Here is a 13,538-nt window from a genome sequence, read left to right as displayed (position 1 = left end):
GCAGGCTCTCAATCACCTGGAACTCCAGTTCCACAGGAACTGAAGCACTCTTTGGCCTCCATGGAGATCATGTGTCCTCATGGTGCAGAGGTGCATATGAAGGCAAAACACCTTTACAATAAACACAATGAGAATAGATTTTATGTTTTTGAATACATACATACAGTTTACAATTCATTGCAGTTTTTCTCTCTCTTTTCTATTTCGTTTTTTTTCGAGTCAGGGTTTCTCTGTGTAGCCCTGGCTGTCCTGGAACTCACTCTGTAGACCAGGCTGGCCTCGAACTCAGAAATCCGCCTGTCTCTGCCTCCCGAGTGCTGGGATTCAAGGCGTGCGCCACCACTGCCCGCCCCTGCTTTTTTTTTGTCTCGAGTACTGGAATCAAAGGGCTGCACTATCCTACCCAGCCCACTGTTACATCTAATGAAATGAGGCAAGTAGAGAAATCTCTTCCAAACAGCTCTTTGACCCTGTCTCAACCTCCCCCACCTCCATCCCATTCCAATAACTTTGAGTCCAGCACGGTGGGTCTCACATGCCTGTATCCTTGGCTTCGGAAGCTGAGATGAGAACGGCTGCAGGCTGGAGCTGGATTGGATGAGTTCTCTGCCAGCCTTAGCTACACAGCAAGACTCTGCTCGAAAATCCAAGCAATCAACAACAAAACCAATCAAGATGGCTCCTAGGCTCAGGAGTCTTCTGGTTTCTGGAACAAGCTTCTCTGGTCCCACTTGGATTCTGAAATCAGCCTTTCTCCACGGAGCCTGTTGTTTGTGGTGTGGACTCAAGATCTGGGTTGGGTGCATTGCTACTGGAGTATGATGGTCTTAAATATCACAAAAATTCAACCTTCTAATTAGCACCAGGGAGCTAGCTTTTATTCCTTTTAATTTCCTCTGGGAATTGACACCAGGGTCTCCTGCTTGCTGAGTTGCATGCTCTAACAGAGTTGCCACCCCCCAGTCTTGTATAACTTTCTTTTCTTCCAAGGATTTTATTCTAAATTACTTGTGTCTCTGTGTGCACACGTGCATGTGAATGCAGGCTCCCCAAGTTGTATCATGGGCTCCAGCTGGAACTGGAGTCACAGTGACACACTGGACATAGGTGCTGAGAACCAATCCAGGGTCCTCAAGAGCAGCGCGTGCTCTCTACTGCGTCACTGTCGTGAATTTTCTCCCTTCCTTTCACACAGTGAAGCAGAGTCTTCACTGTTCTGCACCTGGCTTTTCCATTTTCTCCTGAAGATCACTCCAAATCCATCTACAACGTACAAACTAAGAGCCAGGTATAAATACCAGCACACCCCTGCAAGTCCCAGCCGATTCTCTGTGGGCAGGCACACATGCCATCCATTTTGTGTGTGTGTTTGTGTGCGCGAGCGCGCACACGTGCGGAACTTGATGCTGGGATGTCTTCTTTCATTGCTTCCAATCTTAATTCTTCCAGCAGGGGCTTTCTACCCAGCACACATCTAGCCCAGCACCTGTGGGTGCTGGGATCACTGCGCATGTGCAGTAAGTGCTTTATTCACAAGGCCACCTCATGGTCCCAAACTCCAACTCAAAACAAAACAACCCCACAAAACCAAAGGCAGGCGTGGTAGTGCACAGCTTTAATCCCAGCACTTGGGAGGCAGACTCAGGAGGAACTCCTGCTAGTTCAAGGCCAGCCTGGTCTACACAGTGAGTTCCAGGACAGCCAGGGCCTTTACATAGAGAAATTCTGCTGGTATTTATACCTGGCTCTTAGTTTGTATGTTCTTGGATCTTGACTCCTTACCACCCCGACTCAAACCAAACAAAACCAAGCCATGTATAGAGTTACACCTATAATTCAAGCCCTTGGTAGGCAGGGGCAGGAGACTAATTTGAGGCTAGTCTGGGCAACACCTCTCCTCTTCAGAAGGGCCTGGAACCTGGGATTGGCTCAGCGGTAGAACAGGAAGCCCGGGTTTGATCCCAAGCACCCTAACATATAAAAGTGCAAAGCACAAAATAGCAGTGGCCTGCCTATCTCTTGGCGCACAGCACAGGAGCACTGGCAACAGTGGGAGGCCTTACTCAAGCAAGGCTCAGGAATACTCAGGCAAGGGGTATCGAACTGAGTCAGGTGACCCACCACTCTGGGATGGTTGGCGCTCACTCTTCGCAGACAAGCCTCCAGACAGACCCAGCTCCAGAGCATGGCCATGAAGGACTCTGCTGATAGGCTAACTGGAAGACACACAGTAAATGTGGGCTGCTGCAATCCCTCAGCTTGGATCCTGAGCTACAGAAAAGGAGACGGTGAACAGGCAGCAGGGACAGTCTGGAGATGCCCAGTGAACAGCCAGGTCCTCAGCATCCCATCCCCACAGGTCCCTGACAGAAGTGGGGAATGTAGCTCACTTGGCATTTGCCTAGCATGCAGGAAGTCCTGGATTCAATCCCTCACACCATACAAAGTGTGATGATTCATGTCCATAATCCCAGCCCTTGGGAAGAAGGGGCAGGAGGATCAGATGTTCAAAGCCTCGGCTACATGAGACCCTATCTAATTAATTCTTGGTGGGGATGTGGCTGATCTCACATCAGATTTGTAAAGCTCCTGCTTCACCATCTTAGGCCCCTCCCAACGCCGGTAGGAACTGTTACTGAGGCTCCTCAGGCCTGGTTCGGGGCTGCTACAGACTGGACTCCAGAGCCAAGGTGCTGGTCCCCTCACTATCTCCTGAGCTGCCCACTCAGACCTGGGTGTCCTGAGCCCTCTGCACGGTAGACCTTTCCAGAGATGCTCAGGACAGAGTGCACTCAAGGACAGAAAGGGACAACAGTGACTGGGTTTTCATTTTAGAGATCTCATGGGTAGCGTGTCAATCCCCAGATCACACAATTACCAAACACAACCTCAGAGGTTGTCTCGGTTGGTCCCACGGAAGCATGGGGACCCTTCACAGCCCCGCTTCCTCTTTTGACATTCAGTCCTTCCGCTGAATGGGAAGGAGAGCTGCCAGGGGGCACAAAAGACAGGCCTTCCTCCATCCGGCGCTGGGCTGGTGAATCTGGGCCCTAAGAGTGGCCACTGGTGCTACCCAGGGGCTGCTGCTGGGCAGAGATAACGACATAGGAAGGGTGGGGTGGCAGAGACCTTCCCAAGAGCACAACCTTTACATAAACAATGAGCTGCTGCCCTGGCCAGAGCAGGAGGTGATTCATCTCCCCCACTGCGTGGATCCTGCTGGCCACACTCACTGGGCACTGAGGGGCTGGGGCAGCCTTGGCCAGGTGCCCACACTTTGCTCCTGCCCTAGGCAGGTTGGGAATCACATCCCAGCCCTCTGTTATCTGGCCTGATTACAACAGCCTGGGTGTGTATCAGAAACACTGTGGGGAGTGTTTAACTGCACCCAAGAGAGCAGCGGCCTCTGCTATTGCCTGAGAATTGTTGAGAATTGTTCAGGATCAGGGAAATAGAAAACAGACAACAGGAAAGGATATGTGTCTGGCCCCTCCTTGAGCTCCCACCTGCCCACGCCCTGGGCATACACTGGGAATGAGCACGGTTGCTCCCTGGTCTGCCCCTCTGAGCACTCCCACGGCCTGTCAAGCACTGTTCATCCTGAGAAACATCTTGAATGTCAGGAGAGGCACCTGAGCTTCAGGTTTGCCTGAACACAGCATGGGAGAGGCCAGTCCACCTGACATGCCAGGATCCAAGAAGCAGTACTTTTAATTGGGTGAAACCCAAGAGGTGTATGGACAAACCCTGTCCAGTGCACACCATTGCCTCTGCTGTAATGTCCTTCTGGCTGGAATGTCACAGAGGCTCCTCTTGGAAGGCACGTGGAGAGTGCATCTCAGTCCTAAACACAGAGTGACACCTCCCAGTGGGTGGAAGCTACTGGGCTGCACAGTCCTGGGGCGTCCTCTGGTCACTGCTTGGCCTTCTTCACGATGGTGCCCACAGCAGAGATGACGGTGGTCTTGGAGCCACTGGCACTGGTGGTGACAGTGACCACCGCTGGCAGGGTGGCTGTGGTGGTGAGGATGGTGGGCTGCGCTATTGTCGTCACGGGGATGGCAGAGTCCCACTTGCTCTTCCTCTTCTGGGCATCTAGAGGCGATACAAGAGATGGGTCAAGATCAGCACCAACCAACAGGACCCCAGAGGCAGGCCAGAGGCAGGTTTAGGTCCAGGACCCCAGAGGGGAGCAGGTGGTCAGGGAGTCTGCTATGCTCACACTCAGCAGAGCACAGCAAGGCGGAGAGCCTGGCACAGACTCTCTCCAGACAAACCCAGGAACCTCCTGCTCTATCTGGAGGCCCACGGCAGTACAGGGACGGGAGGAGCAGCTGTACCTGCGACAGCGGTGCTGGCGGTGCTGGTGGTAGTGGCCGTGGTATTGGTTGTGGTGCCTTTCTTGGTGCCCGTTACAAACTCAATCTGGAGGGGAGAGAGGACAATGAGACCACTGCAGAGCCCTGTCCATTTCCTGTGTCGTCTGTCCGTCTGCTCCCAGGGCACAGGAGTTTGGCATTACACAAGAGGCCCTGAAACCCATCTTGGCTGGGGGTACCCGAGAGAGGGGGAGATGCCTGAAGGGGCTTTCATCACTCTTCCAAGAGCTTTTTCCCAACAGATGTGGGATCCCTCGCAGCATCACAAGTTACTACAATGCCGGGCACCCCTGCCCACTGTCCCCCTAATCCAGGTCCCAGGCCTCTCCTCCTCACACCCGGAGGAAGTGGTACACAGGAGAAGGGCAGGTGTGGTCTCCAGATCTTCAATAAGCCTGGGGTTTGGAGGGAGGAGGAAAGAGAAAGAAGGGAGAAGATTCACTCAATGGTTAAGAATAGGAAACTTGGGGCTGGAGAGATAGATGGCTCAGTGGTTAAGAACACGGGTTCTTTTCCAGAGTTTAGTCCCAGCACCCACATGTGGCTCACAACCATCTATGAGATCTGACGCCCTCTTTTGTCACACAGGCATACATGCAAATAGAGTACTCATATACATAAAATACATAACGTATATTTTTAAAAAGGACAAGAAACCTAGTTTCTTCCTTCCCACCCCTCCCACAGTCTTGGCTACAAAGCCCTCAGGGAGGGCCAGCAGCACACCCGGGCCTTGCAGCCCTCAGCCTGGAGGAGCGGGAGTATCTTGTGGGTCACAGCTGCTGTGAGGAATTCAGCCCTAAACACAGTAAGAGGAGGTGTCCTGATGTCCAGCTAACGGTCTGGGGATCTGAAGCTCCTGAAAGACCCCCTCTGATGACACTGCTACATAAGTGGCACTTGGTGTCCAACATGGCGGCTTATGTGGCTCTCAGACATGAGATTCAAGGGGACTCTCAGAAGGAATACCAAACTCTGACCAGGCTGGGGAGGCATCAAAGAACTGCGAGAGTCAAAGCCACCAGGGCTCTGCAGTGGGGGATAAGGGAGGGCAGAATGCAGGGAATGCAGAGTCTTCTACAACTGAGCAGCGGAGATTTCTACAGCTGAGTCAGGGGCTGGGCACAGCCGTCTGATGATCACAGAGGCCGTGGCCAAGGCTGCTCAAAGCCTCACTGGACAATGAAGAGCAGGGCGAAGGGAGCCTGGGAAGCCTGATTCTTCCACCCTGCCAGCAGGACCTATGCACCCCACAGCAGTCCACGTTACACACAGTCCACCCCACAGCAGTCCACTCTACCCCCACACAGTCCTCCCGCAGACCACCCCACAGCAGCCCCCCCAGTCCATGTCCACCCCAGGGTTGTCACTTACTTTGGTTCGCTCCTTTTTGGCCTTTTCTAATTTGTCCATTTCAATCTTCTGGGCCTTGGCTGTGGAGACAGGCTGCTCTGAGACAGGCGTGTGACTGGGGAGGTCACTGCCCTGACCTGCCACTCCTTACCCTGGCCTAGAGGTGTGCACAGGCTCAGCAGCCTTCTGCACTTAGCAGGGTCAGGTGCTAGGCCCTGGTCAGCATGGACCATGGGCCTGGACCAAGGCTCTGTCACAGGGGCTGCAATCCTAGGGAAGGGTAGGCTGCTCCCAAGCTTCACAGTGGGAACTACCGTCCTACTAAGAAACTCAGATGCAGGGCTGGTGAGATGGCTCAGTGGGTAAGAGCACCCGACTGCTCTCCCGAAGGTCCTGAGTTCAAATCCCAGCAACCACATGGTGGCTCACAACCATCTGTAACAAGATCTGACGCCCTCTTCTGGAGTGTCTGAAGACAGCTACAGTGTACTTACATATAATCAATAAATCTTAAAAAAAAAAAAAAGAAAGAAAGAAAAAAAGAAACTCAGATGCAGACTTATTGTAAATAAAAATATTGGTAACTAATTCAAAATAAGGCAAAGCTTGTAAGGGCCACACATTCATGCACTAATGAGCCAGGGCCTGGTTCACAAGCTTCTGGCTTGGGACGGGGACATACAGGCTCAGGCTCTGAAATTCCTCCCAGCTCTTTGAGCTGTGGTCACTGGCCTTAGAACACATACCTCCTTTGCCTCGAGCAACCCAGCCCCCGCACCTCTCCAAACCTTAGCTCTAACAGTCTCCTTAACAGGGCCTCCCCAGTCCTTTGGCCAGGTCAGGCACCCTGCTTGCCAAAGGTTTCCAGCTGTACCACAACTCTGTTCACATTAATTCAGCCCTGTGGACACTGCCTGGCATAGAGACCCTAAGATGTGGGTCACCTAAGTCACTGACTGGACGGACAGATGGATGGCTGTGTGGATGAGTAGATAAACAGAAAGCTAGTATGTTACCTAAGGCCTCATAGTAGGAGTCTTCAGACCAGCCGTGGGGATCGAACATATCCTGGAAAGGGAAGGTTAAGTTGCAGCCAGAGTGACCAGCACCGTGCACGGAGCCCAGACACGGAGCTCCCTAGGGCAGGGCCCCAGCCCTTTTGAAGGCACAGGGCTTCAGCTGGCTCCCTGACCACCAGTCCCGGAACCAGGAAGCTTCTAAGAGCAGAGAATGAGCATTTGCTCAGCTGGCGGCAGTGGCAGCGGGCCCACTCCTGGCTTCTAACTGGTTGGGACCAGAGACTTCCAGCAGTGAGGCTCCATGGACGTCTGTGGTGTTCAGTCACACTCACTACAGCGAGCCCCACCACTCTCCAGCCCCTGTGTATAGGACACACCTTTGGGTAGTTGGTGCCCAGCTCATCAATGGCACAGAACTGGATCAGTTTCTCGTAGATGCTGAAAAGGGAACAGATGAATCCATGAGCAGGCTCGGTACTGGTCCCATATTCCTGATGGGACTAGAACCACTGGCTCTGTGAACAATGACGAAGAGATGAAGCCTCTAAACCCAGCTCACTTCTACCAACGCAGCCTCCAGATGGGAAGCCTGCCTCCTCCTCAGAGAGGCTACAGCTGGGGCCAGGACAAGGCGGTGAGGATAGCATCTGAATGCTATGTCTAGAGTAGCCTGCGCATGGCTGACACAGGGCATGTTCTTCCCGGGTGTTTCACTAGCCCGGGACACAGCCAGGCATGGTGATGCACACCTTTAACTACAGCACTCTAGTTATAACAGCCCCAGACACACCTTGTCCCTTTACCAAGAGGCAAAGCCACGCTTTTTGGGTTGGAAGAACCTTTGGTGATTATCTTGCTGAATGTCCTCCTTTAGGATCAGGGTGGGGAGCAGAACCCAGCCAGGCCTCTTAACCATCACGGAGGACTGGTTCACAACTCGAACCTGCATTTTATGAGTAAATCTCTGGTGTGTCTACTAGGCATCCAGTGTAGTGGAAGTCTGGGTGGAGCCACTTTGGGCTCTCCTCGCCCCCTTCACAAGGTTTTCCTGGTCCTTGTCTTGCCTACAGGCTCATGCAAACCTCACCTGGGGTTCCGGAACTCCTTCTTCCTCTGGATGATGTAGTTCATATCCATCCCCTCCTTTATCTTCCGCTCGTAGAGCTTCTGGATCTTATCCTATGGAGGGGGCAGAGGGTAAGCTTGACAGAAGCCTGCCCCCCACCATCCAGCTGACACCTGACTCCAATCACAGTCTAACCTTCCACCCTGCCTTTGACCCGAGTTAGGCACAGGCAAGGCAAGCCCAAGCCAGTCAGTTTGCATCGCTGATTTCTCCTGAGTATGTCTGGAGGTCAGTGTGGACAGTGGGAGAAAGGTCAAGTCAGAAGCCACCGGAAGCTAATCAACAAATGCACAACTGGTTATCAGCTCCCAGACACAAAGAGGAGCATAACGTCTTAAGAGGTGATGATCGGATCTGAGGGTCAGGAGACCTGAGAAAGCGTCATCACCTCAGAGGGAGAGAGAGACTTGTAGTTGGTCTCAAATTTCTTAGAGGCTTTAAAACAAACAAACGAACAAACAAAAAAACTGCCGGTGCTTGGGATGGACTCGGGCCTCACTGCAGGCCAGGTGCCTGCTTTACTGCTGAGTCACACTTTTGAATGTCTTCTGTAAGGTGTCTGGAAAGAGCTGGCTCATGTCAGTAAACTGAGGGTCACAAGCAAGGGTCTGGATCTAATTGCTCACCAAAACCCCTCCATGGACCCCAGCCTAGAAAAGCAAACAAACAAACAAACAAACAACCCAACCCATTGCCAGCATCCAAGCTGGTGATACAGGGCAGAGAGACAAAGCCTCTAACAGATGCTGTGTTGGCTGGTTTTTGTCAACTTGACACCAACCTAGACATACCTGGGAAGAGGAAATCTTAACTGAGAAAAGGTCTTCATAAGACTGGCCTACAGGCCGCTCTGTTCTTTTTGTTTTTTGTTTGTTTATTTATTTGTTTTCTGACCCCAAGCTGTCCTGGAAATCATTCTATAGACCAGATCAGGCTTGCCTCAAACTCAGAAATCTGCCTGCCTCTGCCTCCTAAGTGTTGGGACTAAAGACGTGTGTCACCACTGCCCAGTTTAGCTATAGTTTTTTAAATCACAGCAACAGAACTCTTAAAACTGACGGCATTAATATCTCCTGCTGCCACCAGTGAAGACACCCCAGACACTCCACTCAGGGCAGAGCCTCCTCTGAGAAGAGCGCTCTGAGCCGAGAACATGATTCGTGGTCCAATACAAGGGCCAACTGTGGCTTCCCTGCAGGGACACTGCCTGCTACAGCAGGGAAGGACTAGAGGTCCTGGACAGTGCCCCAGGCACTTTTTAGAAGAGGTGACCACTCCCCTTGTCAGAAGGCCAAATCCAACTTTCTGCTGAGATAGGCTTGAAGCCTGAGCGGTTGGCAAAGCACTTTGTTACCAGGGAGCGAGAAGCTGGCAGTGTGAGCTGCTTTCCTTGTGTTACGTCAGGGGCACTGTGGGGAGCCCGTCCACAGGAGGCTCAGCAGCTTGAGGTGAGCCCTGCCTTACAGCCACTATTCCCAACAGGATCAGTAAATAAATATTAAAGAAAGGATGAAATATTTTGAATTTAAGAGCTCTGAAGGCCAGCAGCAGTGGTGCACGATTTAATCCCAGCACCCGGGAGACAGAGGCAGGTGGGTCTCTGAGTTCAAGGCCAGCCTGGTCTACAGAGTGAGTTCCAGAACAGCCAGGACTACACAGAGAAACCCTGTCTCAAAAAACAAAATCCCAGCAAAACAAAACAAAACAAGCTGTGCTGGGGTGGCTGGCTGCTTCTGCTGGGCCTCTGCAACTGTCCTCACAGGCTTGAACTTGTCTGGCATGGAGTGTGACGCCATCCTGGGGGGGGGGTAAAGGGGAGGGAGGCAGACAACTTAGCCAAGGGAGGAGACTTCTGGGAAAGGAAGAAAATCCGTGCTGTGCCCTAGTCCTGACTCTGGCCCTCTCCTGGACTGTTGCATTCCTTAGCCCTAGGACCCATTAGTCATCATCCGTTTGGGTGGTGCCATGGGCTTGTTACATAGCTGGGGGCACCCAGAAGAAGCTGTGGGATCAAAGGCAGGGCAGGTGGAAATGGTCCACAGTCATGCAGCCTTGGGCATCTGCCCTGCTGTTAACTGAAACATCCCACTCCCAGGGGAACTTACAGAGGAACAAGGAGAAGCCATCACACAGGTGGAATCTCAGTTGTACTGAGCTATGTCCCATGGGTCGACTGCACAGATGAACAGCACAGTCCTTCAGACACTTAAGGCCTTAGGTCAGGTCTGAGGGCAGATGCTGCCGCATCAGGAACACAAGGGCGGAAACTGCGTCTAAGCTACACGGTACACGCCTGCAGCTTTTCCACCCTGAGGAATCCTCAGTTTCTTGGCAAATTTCCCTGAGAAGTGCCCTGGCTCAGAGAGGGCAGACCAGAGACACAAGAGGACAGCATATGGCAGGTGTGGCAATGGGTGTCAATTCCCGAGTTCTGGCTTACAGGAAGTGTCTGAGACTGCAGGCTCCTGCCTACCCAGCAGCAGTGTGACTTGGTCCCTTTCCCTGCCATGGCCTCTGAAGGTCACAGCACAAGCAGACAAAGTAACGCAGGCCATCTCAGCCACATGGGCCTCTGCAGCCAGACCTGTGCTTACTTGTAGGTGATTCGAACATCTGCCAGGCGGCTCTGGTGGGATCTTGATTTCATCGGGTGACATGTTGCGGACCCTTTCAGAAAAGGAGGCTGTTGAGAAAACAGAGGGGATCCTTGGTTGCGAGGAAAGGCCAGGGGCTATAGAGGCACAAGCACTAAACAATTCCCGCAGAACGCAGAGGGGAGGTGGCCAAGGGCTTCTTGGAGAGTGTGCCCTGAGCTGAGATCAATGGCCAGCTCTGTGTCAACCTGGGAGAAGGGAAGCTCAGGTGAGGGGACAGATGTAAATAACACATCCTAACAGGCTCCAGAGACTAACTTTTAAGGAAGGAGCATGTCTGGAGAAGCACTGGGGGAGGGAAAGGGGAGGAGCCACAATCCAAAGTATTTGCCAATTTCTACAATATAAATTCAGCCCTGCTTAAGCTCAATCTCAGGTTGCCAATGTGGAAGACACTGAACCCAGAGCTGGATGAGACCTGTGTCAGTTTTATACTTGGCACTGATCTTTCCGGTTGGTCTGGGTCTGTCCTGCCAGGGCTATGAGAAACTGTGTTAAGGTTTTGGGTCCCAGATAGAGTGTGCATAGAAAGACCTGAACAGAAGGTCTGATTCTGACACAAGAACCACAACTCCTGAGGGCAATCAATCCCCTCCGAGAACCACTGCCCACCCAAGCCTCGCCTCCTCTCTCCTCATTCCTGTCCCTGACAGCCTCCGGCCACCCCAGGACCTCAGCGACGGCTCTGGAGCACACAGACAATGGGCTGATTGTTGTAAGATTCTGTCATGCTCTTTGAAACATTCCTCATGAAAAGAACCATACAATGTGCAAACAGTGGCAGACAGCACAGGGTGGGGCAGGAGGAAGGCAAGCACCAAAAAGCTACCGCCAACCAATAGCATCTAGCCTAGAACTTGCAGGGGGACCTACTATGTGCCAGGCCCTTCTCTAAGCCTGTCCTGGGAACAGCTCTAGAGCGCTGAAGAGGGTCTGTGGGAAGGCATAGGGTGGCATGGTGGGGGGTCTGTGGGGCACAGGGTAACATGGTGGGGCGTCTGGGGGGTGCGCAGGGTGGCATGGAGGGGGTCTGGGGGCACAGGGTGGCATGGTGGGGGGTCTGAGGGGGCGCAGGGTAGCATAGCAAGGGGTCTGGGGGGCACAGGGTGACATGGTGGAGGGTATGGGGGGGTGCATGGTGGCATGGCGGGGGTCTGGGGGAAGGCGGAGAGTGGCATGGTCTTCCTGGTCTCTAGTCGAAGGCTGATTTTTTGTTTCTTTTTGTTTTTGTTTTGTTTTTTAAGATTTTACTTTTTAAAAATTACAGGCATGTCTGTGTGTGGTACCCTCAGAGTCCAGAGAGGCATCAGATCCCTTGGAGGTGACATTTATTAGAGGTTGTAATCCCAGACATGGGTCTGTCCATGAGCAGAATGGGTTAACTGCTGAGCCTCCCCTCCAGTCATGATTATAAAATAATCCCAGGTCTTAAGAGATTAAAACAAAACAAAAATGAAAAACTAGGTGTGCCGGGCGTGGTGGCACACGCCTTTAATCCCAGCGCTTGGGAGGCAGAGGCAGGGGGATTTCTGAGTTTGAGGCCAGCCTGGTCTACAGAGTGAGTTCCAGGACAGCCAGGCTATACAGAGAAACCCTGTCTGAAAAACCAAAAAAACAAAACAAAACAAAAAACCCTGAAAAACAAAACAAACAACAACAACAACAACAACAACCCCTCCCCCCCGAAAAACTAGGTGTGTGTAGGGGGAAACCCCTCATTCAGGGTCCCAGGCTGGCCCAGAAGGGACTCTCCTGCTTCAGCCTTTTGATTGGCTGGGACTGCAAGTGTGCACTGTGCACCCAGGATGGGTTACTCTTCTCTTTTTAGCCGAGAAGATGCTTTGATCGCTGCACAGTTACCACCAATGTGCTGGGTAAGACAAGGCCTTCAAGACCCTGCAGACTCTAATGACTTCCAGGACAGTTACTGTGGATTGGGCCTGTGCACACTATGAACAACTGAGGCCAGGGGCCAGGCCTGAGGCAGTCTTAAAGCACAAGTACAGTACTGGGCTTCAGTGCCATCAGTGGGTTGTAACTAGACACACCCTGAGCACAGGCTGGACGATGGATCAAAGGTCGTGCTGAGGGCCTGAGATGCAACAGCAGTTGAGAACAGTCTCTACAAGGAGATACACACTTGCCACTGCGCCATGCCTTTCTGCCACCTCCCAACTGGCCCTCAGGAAGGGCACTACCCAGCTCTGGCAGGTAGTCAAGACAAATCTTGGTTTCTTCCTTTTTCCTAGCTCTGGGATAAGAAGTTGGTCTAGGTCTGAGCTTGGTCTGCAGAGGCCAGCTGAGAGTGGCAGTGGATGGAAAGAGCTGGCTGGGGCATTCTGTGAACATTCATAACAAAACCAAGAAGGTTGGCAGGCGCTGGGCCACAGAGGGTGTATGTGCACTGACGCAGACAAAGAGTGCCCTTTGCCATTTGCCAGGAAAGCTTTTGAGAAAAACAGGGCGTGCCACGGTTACTGTAGCAACCCCCCACCCTCTGGGACATAAGTGGTAGAGAGTATGGTGGGAGGAGGGAGCCTCCTAAGTTGGGGTAGAAACAAGAGTATTCCTGGGAAATAAGTGACAAGAAGGTGACATATTCTGGACAACAAAATAAAAGTATACTTCAGAGATTTGAGGACAGACTTGAGTGACTCTTCCCTGAGTCCTAGAATGCGCCCAGTACAGAGTACAGCTGCCCTGCAGAGCAGCCAGAGCCCCTAACCATCTCAGGAAGTGTCAGCAGTGTGCCCGCAGACACTTTCGACAGTGTTGCTGCTGGTCGGCCATGCTAGGGGTAGATCCATTTAATATCCACAAAGCCTGTTGTCAGCATGAGTCACACCCTGCTAATGACGCTGACAGAAAACATCTGCAGTATCCATGGCCACCAGGTAGGAATCTGAGCAGAGTAGCTCATTCCAGGGACTCAGGCTATGGCAGGGGGAACAGGGACAGAAAGCCCAGTGGGAGGATGCTTGTAGGATAGCTTTTTTGTTTTGTTTTT

General features: G+C 52.4%; 1 protein-coding gene across 2 annotated transcripts in view; it reads right to left on the bottom strand.

Moving 5' to 3' along the window:
* Nucleotides 1–302: 302 nt before the first annotated feature.
* Nucleotides 303–13,538, bottom strand: part of Sap30bp (SAP30 binding protein) — a 35,790-nt gene continuing 22,554 nt past the window's right edge. For both annotated transcript variants that reach the window (XM_021213223.2, XM_021213224.2), the window contains 7 exons: nt 10,472–10,560; nt 7,839–7,930; nt 7,129–7,189; nt 6,749–6,800; nt 5,754–5,812; nt 4,341–4,425; nt 303–4,095 (listed from right to left, as the gene is read on the bottom strand). In XM_021213223.2, the coding sequence (XP_021068882.1) occupies nt 3,914–4,095; nt 4,341–4,425; nt 5,754–5,812; nt 6,749–6,800; nt 7,129–7,189; nt 7,839–7,930; nt 10,472–10,560 (620 nt within the window). In that variant the 3' untranslated portion in view covers nt 303–3,913. The remainder of the gene's footprint in view (nt 4,096–4,340; nt 4,426–5,753; nt 5,813–6,748; nt 6,801–7,128; nt 7,190–7,838; nt 7,931–10,471; nt 10,561–13,538) is intronic.

The sequence above is a fragment of the Mus pahari genome, chromosome 14 (genome assembly GCF_900095145.1).
Source record: "Mus pahari chromosome 14, PAHARI_EIJ_v1.1, whole genome shotgun sequence".
Classification (NCBI taxonomy): Eukaryota; Metazoa; Chordata; class Mammalia; order Rodentia; family Muridae; genus Mus; species Mus pahari.
Note: the sequence above shows the minus strand (reverse complement) of the source record. Positions and strands in the feature narration are given on the sequence as shown.